At 46.7% G+C, this 18,276-nt stretch overlaps 1 protein-coding gene across 1 annotated transcript in view; it reads left to right on the top strand.

The window, feature by feature from the left end:
• The window catches only part of stau2 (staufen double-stranded RNA binding protein 2), a 149,518-nt gene that overhangs the window by 67,268 nt on the left and 63,974 nt on the right, over positions 1 to 18,276 (top strand). The window contains exons 9-11 of the mRNA XM_079489301.1: positions 803 to 931; positions 8,053 to 8,113; positions 16,687 to 17,072. Of these exons, the coding sequence (XP_079345427.1) occupies positions 803 to 931; positions 8,053 to 8,113; positions 16,687 to 17,072 (576 nt within the window). The remainder of the gene's footprint in view (positions 1 to 802; positions 932 to 8,052; positions 8,114 to 16,686; positions 17,073 to 18,276) is intronic.

Below are 18,276 nucleotides of genomic sequence, written 5' to 3'. Positions count from 1 at the left end.
TCACTTCTAAAATTTCCACATTGTTCCCCTCGGTAGGCAGTCGGGCTCAAATGAGTCTCTGTTCGCGAGCCTTTTGTTTGACTCTACCAGCAGTGGTTATACGGCAAACTCTCTCTCCCTACCTTGTGTCAAATGGCTTTTACGGGGCTGATGACTTTTTTATTTACTGAAATGGAGCTTTTGTTTATTTGACTAATTTATTGAATCTTTCCTCCATAATAAATCTTGTGGCCTACTTGAGTTTGTCAGAGGAGCACTTAGGGACCTTGTCAAGGCCACTTGAGTGAACGCATGGAGGCCTGTGCTGTTCAGGGCCCGGCTCCCGGAGAACGGTATTTGTACAGTGTAATTGTCTGTTTACCTAACATAATGACGTTTGATATTCTCTTGCAAATATCTGCTTACATTATGCGTGGACAGATTTAATGTCTCAGACCGACGAAAAACAAACTAACTTTCAAGTCTGAGCCACTTCTCGTGATGTAAATTGCTGGCGCGTTCTTCCATAGAAGCCGGAGTATATGTCAGATTTGAAATGGTCCTGCTTTACTGAAGAAATATTTCAGTTTGTGAGGCTGGGAATAGGCTCTGCAAAATGACCCGTGTAACCGGAGTGTCGATCAGACGTTGTTTGATCCATCGACACCTTGCATGTTTGGAATGAGATCATAAGACACTTTGTTAGACTTCAAAGTTAGAAGTTCCAGTCAGTTTTAATGCCCTTCTCTCTCTCTCTCTTTCTCTCTCTCTCTCTTTCTCTGTGTGTGTGTGTGTGTGTGTGTGGGGTCGCTCTTGCGTGCAGGTGAAGGTGAGTGGCGAAGTTGCCACGGGAACTGGACCCAACAAGAAGGTGGCCAAGCGCAATGCGGCTGAGGCCATGCTTCTGCAACTGGGATACAAGGCCTCCACTCTCCCTCAGACCCCCACTGAGGTATGGATCTATTAAGAACATCCACTTTTACAGCCTCACTACACCGTGCAGTACACCAACGCTCACTATTTTATGACTGGCTTATATACCTGTCTTCAGGTCTATTTGGACCCGGATTTATTAAGCCAATTTATTTTTAGCACCTTTGTATGTGTGGGAAGTGTTGGCACATGTTTTACCGAGGCCTGTTGCGTATTCCTCTCAGAGCACCCGCTGAGGAATAGACCTTCTATTTCACTGTACTTTGTTTTAATGCATGGCCTCTGTGTTTATATTATTGCTCTTTAGGCATGCTTCTAACAGCAATTTGTTATGCCAAATGAAATGAAGGCTTACAGAGGTTTGAATGTGGTGAAGCAAGACCACTCAGCTAGACTACTAATATTCATGATTCAGCTACAGTAATGTATGATGTAATGTAATGTATGATGTAAAGTGCCGGCGCGTTCTTCCTAGAGGCCGGAGCATGTCAGATTTGAAATGGTCCTGCTCTACCGAAGGAATGTTTCAGTTTGTGAGGCTGGGAATAGGCTCACAAACAGACTCTGAAGAGAGACATTATGGGCCCTATCTTCTGCCCAGCGCAAAGCACATCGCAATGTTCCAACAAACACAGATGTCATTTTTATTCTTTACACCTAGCACCCATGTTGTCTAATTGCCAAATCTTGTGTATTTAGTTCCCTTGGGTGTGCTGGTCTTAACCCTTGGACTGCCACCCCAATAGCAGCCTTTCAGTGCCTTCCGCCAGCTCTATTCATGATTTTAATTTATTTTAACGGGGCAAGTATATGTGACCAGATTTGACTGAGAGACTGCCATCGCGCAAATTCCAGCATGTCTGAAATAAGTGTCCGAGCTGAAATCGACATGTAAATATGAAATAAATGCTTAAACATGTAGCTAGGTGTAATGTTAGAGACCACAGAAGTGAACCTTTCAAGCCTGTTTTCTTAACTCGCTGTTTTCTGCAAGACATTACTCTATAAGCCAGCGCTACTCAACCCGCGGCCCGCGGGCCGCATGCGGCCCGACCAACAGATCTGTGCGGCCCGTCATGATAATGCCAATACAAAGATTTTTGCATGTAGAAAAAATATTTCTAGCGTTTCTAACCACAAGAGGGCGATCATGTGTAAGCTATTGAGCTGTTCTACTCTACCTGACAAAAAGTGGGCGAGTTGTCTTCATTCATGTCGATCTACAAGTCCACAAGTAGTGTATCCACAACGCGTTGATAATTTGTAGATCGGCTCGCGTTCGGCACGCAGCGCCGTCATACGAGGAAGTGAGTGCACAACAAGTCACAGGGCGCGCAAACAAAACAGGCTGCATGTAAACAGGCTGCAGCAACATGGCGAAACGAAAACTAGCAGATGAGCACAGAGTGTTTCAGGAGAAGTGGGAAGAAGAGTTTGCATTCGTGGAAATAAACAACAAGCCAGTGTGTCTCCTTTGTCAGAGGCCAATTGCAGTCGCAAAATGTGACAATATTAAGCGTCACCATACCACACTTCACGGGGATTTCGGTGACGAATACCCACCAGGTACCAACATAAGAAAGGATAAAATACGCTCACTTATTGCAGCCTTACGTGGGCAACAAAACACGCTGAGAGTCAGCTGTAAAGAGAGTGACAGAATTACAGAGGCGTCATACAAAGTGGCGTGGAATGTGGCGAGAAGCAAAAGACCTTTCACTGAAGGAGAGCTCATTAAAACATGTTGGCTGGACGCGAGTGAGTCACTGTTTGCCGATTTTAAAAATAAGGATGCTATCATCAAAAAAAAAAAGCAGTTTTCTATGCATTTCAGGGGTACTGTGGGGTTTGAACCCCCAATGTTTTTATTGGCTGTGCCAAAAAAAAGCAGTTTTCTATGCATTTCAGGGGTACTGTGGGGTTTGAACCCCCAATTTTTTTATTGGCTGTGCCAAAAAAAAGCAGTTTTCTATGCATTTCAGGGGTACTGTGGGGTTTGAACCCCCAATTTTTTTATTGGCTGTGCCAAAAAAAAGCAGTTTTCTATGCATTTCAGGGGTACTGTGGGGTTAGAAACCCCAAAATTTTTTTGGCCGCGCCGCTTCGCGGCGCGTCCTGGTGTCGCCGCAGAATGAAATTTCTGGGAGATCCTGTAAGAAATGAAAGCCACTTTCACCCCTGGGCTTGCGGCCCTTGGACTTCTGGCATTTTGCTGAGTGGCCCCTGGGCCATCCAAAGTTGAGTAGCCCTGCTATAAGCCATGTCTCCAAAACTGGTGGGTCAAACTGAACAACCAATATGTCAATATGAAGCTATGATTCCCTGCTTTCACATGAAAAAACGAAAATTCAAAAAAAATCAATGGCAGTCCCTCAGTCAAATTTAGTCACATATAGTATTAGACACCCAGTCCTGATGGACCGAATCTGGCCGTCGTCATTTAAAATTTAAAACAAAGCCCCCGATTATAGGGAATAAAACAATGACGTCAATCCCGTCAACGGGAGGTCTGGATTAATTAATTCACTACGTCAAAACCATCAACGGTAGTTCAAACATAGAGCACCTTACGCAGCTTGGTGCTCTGCACTCAGACCAGCTTTTAGTTGGTTCTTACTCTGGCGTAGTGACAGCATACACATTTCCTTACTATTTAGACAGCACATTATTGGTATTTACCTACGTATACCTACCTACGTAGGTTCACAATGCACGCACACTTATCGCAATCGCAATCCATCCAATTTGACTCACTCATACAGTTGGGTGCCACCGATATTGTCCCTTATCATTTGACCCATTTAGGCCTGACCTCAAAATTTAAAAAAAATCCTTCTAAATCCTCCAGTTTTCTGAAATAAATATTTTCACGATTTTTCAAAAATAGCAGATCTACAAGCTCATAGCGCGCCACCGAGTGGCGCGCTATGAGCTTGTAGATCTGCTATTTTTCAATAGCTAAATTATAACATAATGTTTAAAACACCAAAAGGGGTTTTGCGCAGATCACGCAAACCTCAGCAAAAAGAAAAGGACAATATCGATGGCCTCCAACTGTACTAGGTAGGTACGTAGGTTCACAATGCACGCACACTTATCGCAATCACAATCCATCCAATTTCATCTCAATGACACTCATATGAACATTACACCATTTAGATTACATTTCTATGAAGTTCAATAGTATAAGCGGTGAGGATAAGGGGGGGGAAAGGAGAAGCGGATATTAAAATAGAAGCATTTATTTAAATTAAATGCCTATGCAGCCTATGATTTATTACTATCTTGAAATACTACTGATCCTGTAAGAATGTCGTAAAACCATTGCCTCCTGTCTTGCCTCCTGTCTTTTGTTTATGTCTCTGCTCATTGGACGGCAGATAACAGTCGTCAATAACCATAGAGCTCTGATACATGGACGCATAACTTTGAATGAGCGAGGGATTATTAATCCATTTTGACCTGAGATCAGATTCTAAAAATGTCTTCTACATCCTGACAGTTTTCTGAAAAAGCTATGTTTCTATGTCAGTCGTTCTTCGATTTTTCTAAAATAGCAGACCTACAAGCTCGTAGCGCGCCACTCGGTGGCGCGCTATGAGCTTGTAGATCTGCTATTTTTCAATAGCTAAAGCATAACATAATGCTAACACCAAAAGGGGTTCCCGCCCAAAATGGGTTAAACTGATATGTAAAGATATCACATCACATGTGTCTCACATTAGTAATACTACTGTTAGATAGTCCTACTCTTGCACTGCCTACTACAGCCTTATCTTAAAGGGAATTCAATAAAACTTGTATTAAAGTGTCAAATCACAACAAGTTGTCTCAAGAGTCAAGACACTTTACATGAAGTCTAGAGCCCAGGGCCGGATTAAAACCTCTGAGCCCCAGGACACTGAAGCTCGAAGGGCCCCCCTTCACGCGCGTGCAACATTTTTGCTGTTTTGGAGCCGTTTTGGGGCAGTTTTATGACGTTATATTGGTCGCCTACCCCCCCCCCCCCCCAGAGTGACAGCCAATCTAGCGCATTGTTGCTGCTTTACACACAATTGCACTTTTCAGCTGCCCTTCTCACCAACAATAAAACACTAATCTTTTTAGACACCATTTATTTCATTCGGATTAGCAGGGAAATTTTCTGTGGAGCTAAAAAAAAAAAAATGCCCCTGGGCACGTGCCCAAAGTGCCCATATGGTAGATCCGGCCCTGCTAGAGCCTGACCCACCCTGAGCAAGCAATTTTACAACGGTGGTAACGAAAATGAACGCAAGATGGAAACATCAGTCATTCTTTGTACTAGTAGTACCTGAGTAAAAAAGGCTTTAACTGTCTGAGCTGCTCCAGTGTCTAGCCCTTCCCTGTTCCTGCTCCTGTGATGCACCAGACTAGCCGTATTAGGCTGAGGCGTGCTGGGTAGACTCTAGGGCATTCACTTCTATAGTCATTTTTACTAGTTGACTAGTTGCCTAGTTTACTAGTCGACTAGTCGACTAGTTGTTTAACTACCTATTATGTGTAAAAATAATCTTTTTTTTTTTTTTTTTTTTTATAAATGTGTACATTTAAAAACTATGTACATTGGTGACTATAACTATAATCTACCTGATCTTGAGGCCTACAAAATCGGGGGGAAAAAAACTTTGTTTTCCTTTTTTTCTTATCAACTAGTCAACTAGTACCAACAAGGTCGACTAGTGGATTTACTAGTCGACTAGTAAACTAGTCGACTAGTTGCTTAATGCCCTAGTAGACTCCCTACGATATCTATAACATATGCACGCACGCACGCATACACACACACACACACACACACACACACACACACACACACACACACACACACTTACTGGTAGATTACATCTGTACAGCTCTACCAACCACTCGTCTGTTTTTTCACACAGTACAGTGCCATGCTCTGTAGTCTATACCACAGAGTCCATTTCAACCATGAACATCGTCTTATTATTAGTCGTAACGAGCTGCAGCCCCGAGGACATGCTCAGCCTTATGTAACTGAATCAGCTCCTCCGAGCTGTGTACGTTCTCCATTGAATCATTGATCACCACCATCATTTCGGCACGTTAGCACATTGAAGATTCTGTTTCATAACTGGAACTTGTGTGCAGAATATCCGTCTATCCCCAGACAGGTCATTAGTTAGATATCCACTGTCTGTTGTTGAGAATTCTTCTTGTATTTCCAACCTATACAGATAGACGAAGTACTGTATGCTATTTGCAGTGAACAGCTAAGCAAAACGACTGCATGAATTATAGCCTCACACAAGCTTATACTAACAAGAGACCACACCTCCCTTTTTTAGTAATAACTTTAAAGACATATTTCACTTTAATAGAATTGTGTCTCTCTCTCGTTTCTTAAGCCTGCCTCCCCTCCGTCTGTTATATGAACAAGCTAGCTTTGACATAACCCATTTTGGCCTGACGTCAAAATTTAAAATCTTCTAAAACTAAATTCTAAATCCTGACAGTTTTCTGAAAAACCTTATGTTTCTGTATCAGTGGTGCTCAATATTTCATGTCAAGCACCACAAAAATGATATGTAATAAGCCTCCCTCCCCATCTGAAAATATGTTGTTCCAGGGACCTCCCCAGAAGCAAAGATTTGAGTTAAAATGTTCACTCTGTAACATATTCAAAGATTTGAGGCACATTTTCACGTTTTTTCAAAAATAGCAGACCTACAAGTTCATAGCGCGCCACTCGGTGGCGCGCTATGAGCTTGTAGATCTGCTATTTTTCAATAGCTAAAGCATAGCATAATGCTAACACCAAAAGGGGTTCCTGCCCAGAATGGGTTAAGCTGTTATGGAGATGACATGAGGTGCATGTTCCAGACTGCATAATGCTTTGAAGCATTAGGAAATGAATGGTATAAGTCAGTGTCCTGGGGATCCGCCATCATCACTTCCGTCGTAAATCTCCTGCACAGTATTGAAAGGTTTTTAATTGCATTCTAAGGACACTAGTAGGGGCAGCAGCGGTGGTTAGAATGTTGAGAACCTTTTGGTTTAGGCCATGTTTGAAGTGTGTAACTGTATGATTATGAAGCTGGGGCTTTGCTGGAAAAATAGCGTTCTTGCTCAGCGAACCTACCCTGGATAAATAAAGGAAAAACAAAAAAACATTTGTTTGCAATAATTATGATTTTTCTTTTAAATCACCATTTGCTTGTAATGCCAGCACATGGTAAACTGATGGTTTGGGATAACTTTGACTGGTCTGTACCACCAGTGAGCACCACTATTCACTGCCACTTGCACAAGACGTTATTGGCAGTAGAGGCTACATCTCTCTTTATTCAGGGCGGCCCTTGGGCAGAACAATAGCAGAAGAATGGTGTCAGTGGCTGATGTATGCTTGGGTATCGGCTTGACAGCTATGGGGATGTCTCTATAAGACCTAGTCCTGGTGGGACGGCCCAGCTCTCTCTACAGCCAAAGATCCTCAGGCAACCCTGGGCTCTTTGGAGCGATCAACTGGCATTAGCTAAGCTCCTGTTTCTTCAGATACGTCTTTCTTTAGCGCTCTCTCTCTCTCTCTCTCTCTCTCTCTCTCTCTCTCTCTCTCTCTCTCTCTCTCTCTCTCTCTCTCTCTCTCTCTCCTGGCTCTTTGTGAGCTCTGTCTTGATCTGCATTCCCACCGTGGGATTGTTGGGGATCTGGGCCAGAGACATGTTTCGTGGGGGGGTGAGGGGGGTGGTGGGGGGGGAATCACTTGTTTACCGCCATGTCTTCTCATCAGCTGTCACACACGTCAGAGATTATTTGCTTTCCCTATCTCCCCACATGGCCACCATCATGTATGTGTGTGTGTGTGTCTGTTCACACCGTGAAAGTACCAGAGTGAATAGGGTGTTTTCAGTGGGTATTGACAAGCCCTCCTCTCTAATTAGGTAGCTGTCCTAGACAGACACTAGCCGCGCTCAAGCATCTCCTGTTGAGACGCTCGTCCCCTTTGTGGTCCAAACAGTAGGAAGGAACTCGTCTGACGTGCGTGAAGAAGCTGTTTGTTCAAGAACTCAAACATCTCTCTTAACCCCCCCACCCCCACCCCCACCTCCTCTCCCTCCCTCCCTCCCGCCCCTTCTTCTTCTTCTCACATGGCTACAGATGGACAACAACAAAGGCTGGAACGGACAAAAGGCGCCTTTTACCGAACCGACAAGCAACAGTGAGTATCCGCACGTCTCTGCCGTTGTCCTTGCCTGTCCCATTCTCCGTCCGTCCACCCCTCCCTCTGTCCCGCAGGTGATTCAAGTGGCGGAGATGGCCTGCCGTTTAATCTCAGTGACTGGTCAATGGGCGACTGACTGTCAGCTTAATCGGCCATGCGTCCTCGTGGGGAGCCGCTCCTTTCACCCAGGCTTACAGGCCAGCCAGGGGGGAGGGACCCCCAGGGAGGCCCCCCCGCTGCCTTCCTGTGCATAGACCTAGGCTTTCACTCGGGATTAACGCGCACGCAGCCCGCACACGCACAACACACTCGGTCACTTATATACACGGACGTAGACACACATGCGCACACACACACACACACACACACACACACACACACACACACACACAACACACAACACACAACACACACACACTCATACCCATATGGTGATGAGTCTAAATATGCATGTATGATCTGATATGATGCCTTCCTTTTTTTAATCAATTTGATTTATATATTAGAAATGAATAATAACGAACAAGTGGCTTACAAATGTTATACCAACTACATAAATGGATGGATTGATTTAATCTATGGTATATTTATAGAGCGTCGCAGTCCCGCCCCCTTTCATGACGACGCCAGGCCCAGGAAATGATTCCCAGTGCATTTTTCCCATAGACATTTCACAAAGTATTTATTTAAAGACGGTTACGCCGCGGACAAAGCCAACTCGAGTCGTGACAAATCATGACGACAAACGCAATAAAATAATTACAAAGAAGAAAAACAACAAAAAAAGTGTTTGAAACTGCCGTTTTTTTCTTCTTTCTAATTCTGGCCCAAAAAATTGTGTTTGTTGTCATGATTTGCCACGACTCGAGTTGGCTTTGTACGAGGCTTAAAAGGTCTTTAAATAAATACTTTTTGAAAAGTCTATGAGGAAAATGAACAGGGAATCATTTCCTGGGCCCTGGTAGGGGGCGGGACTGCGACGCTCTATTATGGAGAGAATTACATTCAGCTTTAGAGGTCAAGTGGAAGTCTTCAAAGACAACTGGTTTAGATGGATTTCTCAGTTAAATCTGTTTAGCCTGTAGAAGTGGATGCACCTGTTGGAGGTACTTGTACAGTGATCATCAATATCTATCGAAGAGAGGCAGACATCTCCCCTTGTGTGTATTTGTATGTATTATTGTCTTGTGTTGTTTTGTTTTTGTTGTATGTATTGTCTTAGTCTTTTCGTTTTCATGTACAGTATGTTTGATTAAAATTATATAAAAAGTAAAAGAAATTAATAATAACGATAATTAATGATAAAGAAAGAAAACACATAAAAAAGCTAAATAGATAATACCAAATAAATACACATTTGATTAAAGTAAATAAAAAATAAAATAAAAGGGTAAATAAAATAAACATACACCAATCAAAAAAATAACGGCCACGGCCATTTATCCACAAGTAAAATCTAGACCAGCTTGCTGTACAAGCAGGTAGAAATGAAATCAAGCTGACAGCTTATTTCCTCTCTGGTCCTTGAGGATGTATGGTTGTGTTCCCTTCCGTTCTGCCTGGGCGTCAAATCAGAACCTAGAGACACTGTGTAAACAATGTAAATGTACTGATGAATGAATGAGTGGATGCTTGTGAGTGATGGAGTGCAAGTGAGTGTGCAGGGGTGAGTGAGCAGGGGTGAGTGTGCAGGGGTGAGTGTGCAGGGGTGAGTGTGCAGGGGTGAGTGTGCAGGGGTGAGTGTGCAGGGGTGCGCATTTTAAGTCTCTGTGCAACTGTGTGGGTGTGCCTACCACACCAGGGGAGAGAGAAGACTAAAGGAGAAATACAATGCATTATAACAAAATACAATAATAAATACATTTAACCCATTTAGGCCTGACGTCGAAATAAAAAAAAAGTCCTCTGAAAGAATATATATTCAAAGATTTGTGCCGCATTTTCACGATTTTTCAAAAATAGCAGACCTACAAGCTCGTAGCGCGCCACTCGGTGGCGCGCTATGAGCTTGTAGATCTGCTATTTTTCTATAGCTAAAGTATAACATAATGCTTAGTTAAAACACCAAAAGGGGTTTCCGTCCAAAATTAGTTAAATGAACATAACTCAAAATCTAACATTATAAATACTCAGTAGTATATACCATATACATACAGTATATGATTAATATCAGTTTCATATGCGTGAGTACTGTATGTGAGACAATGTACAATTTGGAGTAGATGGCTAACTAATAACTATACAAGTGATTCTGATAGTAATTGCATGAAATTACATATGAGCTGTATATATATATATATATATAGTACATATAATATATGGAGATGTCCAGAGCCCGGGCACAGTGGGCAGGGGGCCCTGTCCAGAGCCCGGGCACAGTGGGCAGGGGCTCTGTCCAGAGCCCGGGCACAGTGGGCAGGGGCCCTGTCCAGAGCCTGGGCACAGTGTGCAGGGGCCCTGTCCAGAGCCTGGGCACAGTGGACAGGGGCCCTGTCCAGAGCCTGGGCACAGTGGGCAGGGGCCCTGTCCAGAGCCTGGGCACAGTGGGCAGGGGCCCTGTCCAGAGCCCGGGCACAGTGGGCAGGGGCCCTGTCCAGAGCCTGGGCACAGTGGGCAGGGGCCCTGTCCAGAGCCCGGGCACAGTGGGCAGGGGCTCTGTCCATAGCCCGGGCACAGTGGGCAGGGGCCCTGTCCAGAGCCTGGGCACAGTGTGCAGGGGCCCTGTCCAGAGCCTGGGCACAGTGGACAGGGGCCCTGTCCAGAGCCTGGGCACAGTGGGCAGGGGCCCTGTCCAGAGCCTGGGCACAGTGGGCAGGGGCCCTGTCCAGAGCCCGGGCAGAGGTTTTTGTGCTGGTTCTGGACAACCGGCGATCCTGGTCACTGCACTCCCTGTTATGTGGTGGTGTGGAACACGTGTGTCAAATTTGAAGTCGGAGGGGAAAGCGGTTCTCGAGTTATGTGGATTACAGACATACATACACATGTACGTACACACAGAGACACTTATATTAAGAAGTAAGCATTGCCGAGCCATGAGGCCCATAGGGCAGGAACCTGTTTCTGTAGTATGAGAGCTTGATGTGGAAGTACACCCACTGGACATGCCGCTAGTATGTCGCAGGGACATACTTAGTGATGCTTAGTGGACCCGAGGCGGGGTTGGCGAACGGGCCTTTCTGTGTGGAGTTTGCATGTTCTCCCCGTGTCCCCTAGGGTAGGTACCCTCACAAAAAACATGCAGTAATCCTGGTGTCTAAACTGCCTCCCCCTGTCCAGCCGGGGCGCCTGATGGAGGGGAAAGAAACTGGTTGGAATAACGTGTTCCTTCCATGCGCTACGTCCAACCAGGGAAACTCCCCCCTGTCAGGTGTAAAGGAGCAACTTGGACACTCAGGCATGAAGGAAGCATGAGTTCAAGTCCGTTGCTCTCCCCATGTCCCCCATATATGGGGACTAGGTTGGCGGAGGGGGTGTAGAGCCCAGGATCACATTAGATCATTGACACAGGGGTGAAAAATGGGTTACAAAATCGTGGGATAAAAATTAGAAAAAAAAAAAAAAAGTGATGCTTAGTGGAACATTGAGAGAGAGAGATTTTATGAGCCCCATCAGTTGTCTCATTTGAGTAACAAATACCCACTCCAGACAAAGACAATGTTTTATTGTAGAACTTTGTGTGAGAAATAAACGAAAAAAACACGAAGGGACATTTAGAACATGATAACTGAGGGTATTTGACAAGCGATTCCATCACAAACAACCAACCCTTGACTGAGAAGTGCCTGAACACAGTTTGGTAGGAAACAGCTTCTCTTTGTGAAGTGCTGCCATTCTAAAGTGTACCGTGTGGTCCACAATCAAAATTAAATGCCCTTAACCCATCCATCCATCTTCAACCGCTTATCCGTAGTCGGGTCGCGCGGGCAACAGCTCCACCAGAGTGCTCCAGACTTCCCTCTCCAGAGCAACATTAGTGACTTCCTCCTGGGGGATTCCGAGACGTTCCAAGGCCAGTGAGTCGATGTGTTTCCTCCAAATGCGCCTTGGTCTGCCCCGGGGTCTCCTCCCAGTGGGACGTGCGTCGAGGACCTCCCTAGGGATGCGCCCGAGAGGCATCCTAACCAGATGCCCGAACCACCTCAGCTGACTCCTTTCCAGGCGAAGGAGCAGCGGTTCTACTCCGAGTCTCTCTCGTGTGACTGAACTTCTCACCCTATCTCTAAGGGAGATGCCAGCCACCCGTCGAAGAAAACTCATTTCGGCCGCTTGTATTCGCCCTTAACCCCACAGAGCTATTTGAGACGCAGCATTCTTTATTTTCATCATTTCGCCACTGTAACGGCCACAATCTCGCAGATCTTGGGAATTTGGCCTCGACAGGCTTTTCCGTCTGTTCGCTTAAAGTTAATTCTGTGTTCTCTGTGAGTATTACACCTAAATGAACTTTGAAAGTACGCACTAATCCCACGATGAAGGTGAGTCTTAAGCAGACTTTTATCATCCTCGCCATGACTAAGCTTAATTCGTGGCCCAGCTTGATGAAATGACACACTGTGAGGCGTTGCCAAACTCTCTCTCCTTCTGTCTCTCTCATTCGACACAGGCGACGTGAATAACACATTTTGGAAAGAACTTTAGTGGACAAATAAAATAGTCCGATAGATGTGGAGCGGCACGGAGAGAAAAAAACAAAACCGATAGCCTTTATTAGATTTGAATGTACTGTCGTCACTCCTATCTAATGGTGGTGCTTTGGCAGAACGACGTAAATCCTACACACACACTATCCAGCTACAGTCTGGAAAGTGGAATGGATGTTTCAACTTTCCCATGTTGAAAAGTACAAAGCAGACATTAATGACTGGGAACAATTTCTCTGTGCATGTTGTTCATGTATCCAGATGAGGAAAAAAGAGCACACGCCACAACCACTCAACTTATATAGTGCTCATAAAAGTCATTTACACAGTTTTTGGAAGATAGATCATTAAATTTACGTGCATGGATATATTGCCATTAGTTTTGGATAAACTGTTTTAGAGGTCATGGTTGCTATGGTAGCCCAGGCTCTAGTCGTTGCCCCATGTCTCTTGAGCAGAGGCCCCTGGGAAACGAAGTCTTCCTTATTTGGTGATAATTGTTCCCACTGTTGGCTTAGAGCGGCGCGCGTCTGGAGCGGGGCCATCCTCAGTCATAGTGTCTCTCCCTCCCTGCGCGAAGCCTAACTATCTGCTAATTACCTCTTTAAACAAACCACACAACGCTCACACAGCTGCTAATGTCCAAATAATGCTTTTTGCGTAAACACCATTTACAGCTCGTTCAAGTTGTGTGTGTGTGTGTGTGTGTGTGTGTGTGTGTGTGTGTGTGTGTGTGTGTGTGTGTGTGTGTGTGTGTGTGTGTGTGTGTGTGTGTGTGTGTGTGTGTGTGTGTGTGTGTGTGTGTGTGTGTGTGTGTGTGTGTGTGTGTGTGTGTGTGTGTGTGTGTGTGTGTGTGTGTGTGTTCATGTGGGTGTGTTTATGCACATGTGGTTTCATCGACATGAGTGAATGCAAGATGCTTTTGTTTAACCTATTATTACGTTCCATGAACAGAATTTGAATGAAAATCCAAAGATATACAACGTATGCTGCACAAATAAGCCGTGTCATTAGCCTGTGATCTGAGCATGATGAAGAGGTGGTGCTCGTGAAACAATGTTTATTGTAGCCTTATGCTAATTTGTCACACAGACAAAGCGAAGTAGTGGAGACTGGCATCTCCAATTCATGAACATGACAGTCGACTGGGATGAGGTGTTTATCATATTCATGGAAAAAAAGCTCTTGGAACTTAAGTAAGGTGTTCTGTGCTATTCTCTCCTCTGCCCTTGCCTCCGTCTGCACATGCATGCATGCAGTGCACCGACAACGCTAGTGAAATGACGCCTCTTTTGTACATTGGAGTGAATCTGTCCTCTACCTTGTCTGGAGCTGTGGGAGAGGAGAGGGTCACAGCGCTGTGGCAAATGGAGCAGCACAGAGACGAAGGGAAGAGAGAGGGTGGAAAACAGAAAGAACAGGGTGGGAAAAAAAGGGAATAAGAAGAGAGTGATTTTTCTCTCCTCTGTTCCCATGGGTATTTCAGCAGGGCTTTTCAGTTGAGTTGCCACATTTCATTTCCTGCTGTGCATGTCTGTCTGTTCGTGTGTGTGTGTGTGTGTGTGTGTGTGTGTGTGTGTGTGTGTGTGTGTGTGTGTGTGTGTGTGTGTGTGTGTGTGTGTGTGTGTGTGTGTGTGTGTGTGTGTGTGTGTGTGTGTGTGTGTGTGTGTGTGTGTGTGTGTGTGTGTGTGTGTGTGTGTGTGTGTGTCCATGCAGTGTGTGTGAAGTATGTGAAGGTCTTGCTCCATAGTGGTGATTTATAGCGTTGGGCTCCGGCCCTATCTGTTTTCGATCAGACTCATGCTCAGGCTCTGGCCTCCCTCCAGCGCCTCCCCTGGCCCACCGGACCCCAAGTCTGGGTGGGACCCCTGGAAACTGGCTGGATCCAGCACTATATGGATACACACTGATTTCAAACTCGCTCTACCTCTCCCTCTCCCTCTCCCCCCCTCTCTCTCTCTCTCTCTCTCTCTCTCTCTCTCTCTCTCTCTCTCTCTCTCTCTCTCTCTCTCTCTCTCTCTCTCTCTCTCCAGCTTAGTCCAACTCAATGCTCATGATCTCGTGCAAACATGCAAACATTCTCTCACACACATGCACTCACCCTCACTTAACTTAGGCAGACAGAAACACACACTCACATGGATTACATTGACTGCACCCCCCACCCCACTCCACCCCCACACACACACACACACACACACACACACACACACACACAGAAATGGCTGATGTCATGTTGGCTAACACCTTAAAGTTTTTACGACGCAGTGTGTTCAGAGCGCAGCAGGCCTGCAAGCTTTAGTTGTAATTCAAATGAAAGTTGTCGTCGAGTGATTGGGAGAAAAGAGGGAGAGGAGAGAGAGAGTTCCTAGCAGTTGTGTCATTGCTGGCGTGTTGTTGGTACTTTGTTGTATTTTATTATGAAGTAATCTCGTGGACGTGGTGTGAGCACTGTTTCCTTCAACATATCAACTGTTGCCCTGGAACAACTTGCAACCTTTATTGTTCGTTTAAGGAAATACTGTCCGCAGGTTCCCAGAAATGTGAGACTAGACGGTGTAGAGCAGTGTCCCGCCCCCACACCCGTGTTTCACTATACGCTGAACTGTGCTAAAGTCGTGTTTGTTCTCGGAGTGTGTGTGTGCGTGCGTGCGTGCGTGTGTGTGCGTGCGTGCGTGCGTGCGTGCGTGCGTGCGTGCGTGTGTGTACGTGCGAGCATGCGTGCGTGTGCGTGTGTGTACGTGCGAGCATGCGTGCGTGTGCGCGTGCGTGCGAGAGAGATTCTCATTCAAACAGGAAGTGGCCTGTCAGTCATGCGCTCACTCCAAGCGCTCTCTTCCAGCTGTTGGTCCACGCACACACACACACATGCACGCACGCACACACACACACACGCACACACAGCTGCTCTTCCTGTCTCTGGTGACCTTGGCAGGGCTTGGTGGTTCTGCATGGTTTTCACATCCACTCATCCCCACCTCCTCCTCCTCCATCAGAACTGGCTCCCAGTCCTTTTCCGTCCTCCTCTCCTCTCCTCTCCTCCTCCTCCGTCCAGACCACAGGGCGATGAAAGCGCCGGACCTCAACCACAGCGCTTCCTCCTTCCACCTGTCATGAGCGTTTCAGATCAGCGGGTCTCGGAGCGGAGGAAGCCAACATAAACTTAATGAGATTTAGCCGATGGGTCTGGACGTCGAACACGGCTCTGGAGAGCTGTTCGGTCCAGTTCGCCAGGAGCTCTGCGCTCCTGGATCCATCCCGTTCTGACGCAGGCGTCCAGCCAGCCAGCCAGCCAGACAATCAGACAGTCAGACAGACACTGAGGTTTCGCTCGCCCTCACAGATCCCCATATCCTCCTCGACAGTCTCTGGAGCACACGCCCGGCCACTGGAAACATCCTGAGAGCAGAGGAGTCGGTCTGATAAACGTGCGATGAAAGCAACCTGTTTGCAATTGAGACTCTGCTGTTGAAAGGAGCATTATGGCTTTATCAGGATCCCAGTTTGCTGACACCAAGACTTCTCCTGATTCAAGGAAGATGAAGTCACTGCTCCTCTGATATTGGGGTGTGTGCGTGCGAACAAGCGAGCGTGCGTGCGTGCGTGCGTGCGTGCGTGCGTGCGTGCGTGCGTATGCGTGCGGCATACATGTGTGTGTGCGTAGGACAGAAAGAGGCTGTGTGTGCATTTCCCAGCAGACACTTTGATAGTGCTTGGAACTGCCAGACCACATGAAACTGTCATCTACGTTTGGTGATGGAATGCCAGCTTAGGAGCCAATATGTGCTCGCTCGCACACACACACAAAAAATACCCACACTTTTGACTTCCTGTGGTACTGACTGACGGTGGAATGTGTTTGCATGTCATTTTCACAGGTAATGATCAATGGGGCTCTAATGATTCATTTCTCTCTCTCTCTCCTTCCAGCCCAGAAGGGTCTGCTCCACCTCAGCCCGGACGTGTACCAGGAGATGGAGGCCAGCAGGAAGCAGGGCGGAGGTGGAGGCGGTGGGGCCCTGGGCCCCGGAGGAGGCCCCGGCTACCTGAACCCCCAAAACGACATGGGGCCGTGCTCCTCCGCCCCGCTGCCCCCGGGACACACCCCGTACTACGGCGGCGGCGGCGGTTCCTCCGCCTCCCCCTCGACCAACCCCACGGCGGCCATGGCCCGCGAGCTGCTGCTGAACGGCCAGGCCTCGGCGGGCGACGCCACCGCCCTGGGGGGGCTGAAGGGGAAGGGCGGCCCTCCCTGCGGCGGCGCGGTGCAGCCCGCGCAGCAGCTGGACTACCTGGCCCGCATCCAGGGCTTCCAGGTGAGCCTCCGGTATTCATATAGACCACTCATAATAGAGGGTATGCGCGTGACATCATCATCATGCCCGGAAGTTATGCAGGAACGCCTACTGAGTGACAAAAAACTACTTTCTGGCCTCGACAGCCCATACATCCACACAGAAAAGTCCTATTTGATTGAATGAAATGACTTTAAACAACATTAAATTCACTTTGTCACTCACTTTGCAAGTCGATTTGTCACTCGATCTACCATTCACTTTATGCATGCGCATACCCTCTATTGGTTAAATCAGTGGTTCTCAAACCTCCAAAATGTTTAGGTGTTGTTTGGCCCCCCATCTGATTTCGAAAAAAAAGGAAATATGCTGATCGTACATCTGCTATTTTTGAATAGCAATATGAAATTGGGTTCAAGTGGTTAAACTGTTACTCATTTTGTTGGGGACCCCCAGGAGGGGGGGGGGGGGGGGGGGCAATGGGTACCCCACTTTGAGAACCACTGTTCTAAATACACATTGCATGCTAACATACCTAGTGTCTGGTTAGAGAAACATGGGCAGAATGGAGTAGAAGAGAGGGGCCGCTGTATACAGTGTACCATAACACCATAATAAGTGTGCTTGGTGGTGGTTTGGTAACGAACCCTATCCACGTTCTGTTCCCCACTATGGACGCAATTGGCGCTTGGGATGTATCGCTGACACTGAATCACACACAGGTGCTTCTGTCATTACTAGACTGGACACACACACACACACACAGTGTACTGTATGTTCTTAGTGGGCTCGTTCTTTTACCTGTGTGTGTGTGTGCGTGTGCGTGTGCGTGCGCGTGCGCGTGCACGTGCGTGCCCGCGTGTGTGTGCGTGTGTGCGTGCGTGCGCGTGTGCGTGTGTGTGTGTTCGTCAGTCAGTGTGCACTGCACATACCAGTATTAATACCAGTGCCTGTTCATTTAAGCTGCAGATGCTTTTTATCAGCTCCAGTGAAAACATTTTATCTTAACCTGCTGAGGAGCTCCTTTGAAAGGCCTTTGTTATTGCTCAGAGCCTTCCTGTGTGTTGGTAACCTGAGAGAGATCACTGCAGCCTGGCCAAGCCCAAACACACACACACACACACACACACACACACACACACACACACACACACACAGTCACACACACACACACACACACACACACACACACACACACACACACACACACACACACACACACACA

The sequence above is a fragment of the Electrona antarctica genome, assembly GCF_951216825.1.
Source record: "Electrona antarctica genome assembly, chromosome: 20".
Classification (NCBI taxonomy): Eukaryota; Metazoa; Chordata; class Actinopteri; order Myctophiformes; family Myctophidae; genus Electrona; species Electrona antarctica.
This window is presented reverse-complemented; position numbering and strand designations above follow the sequence as displayed.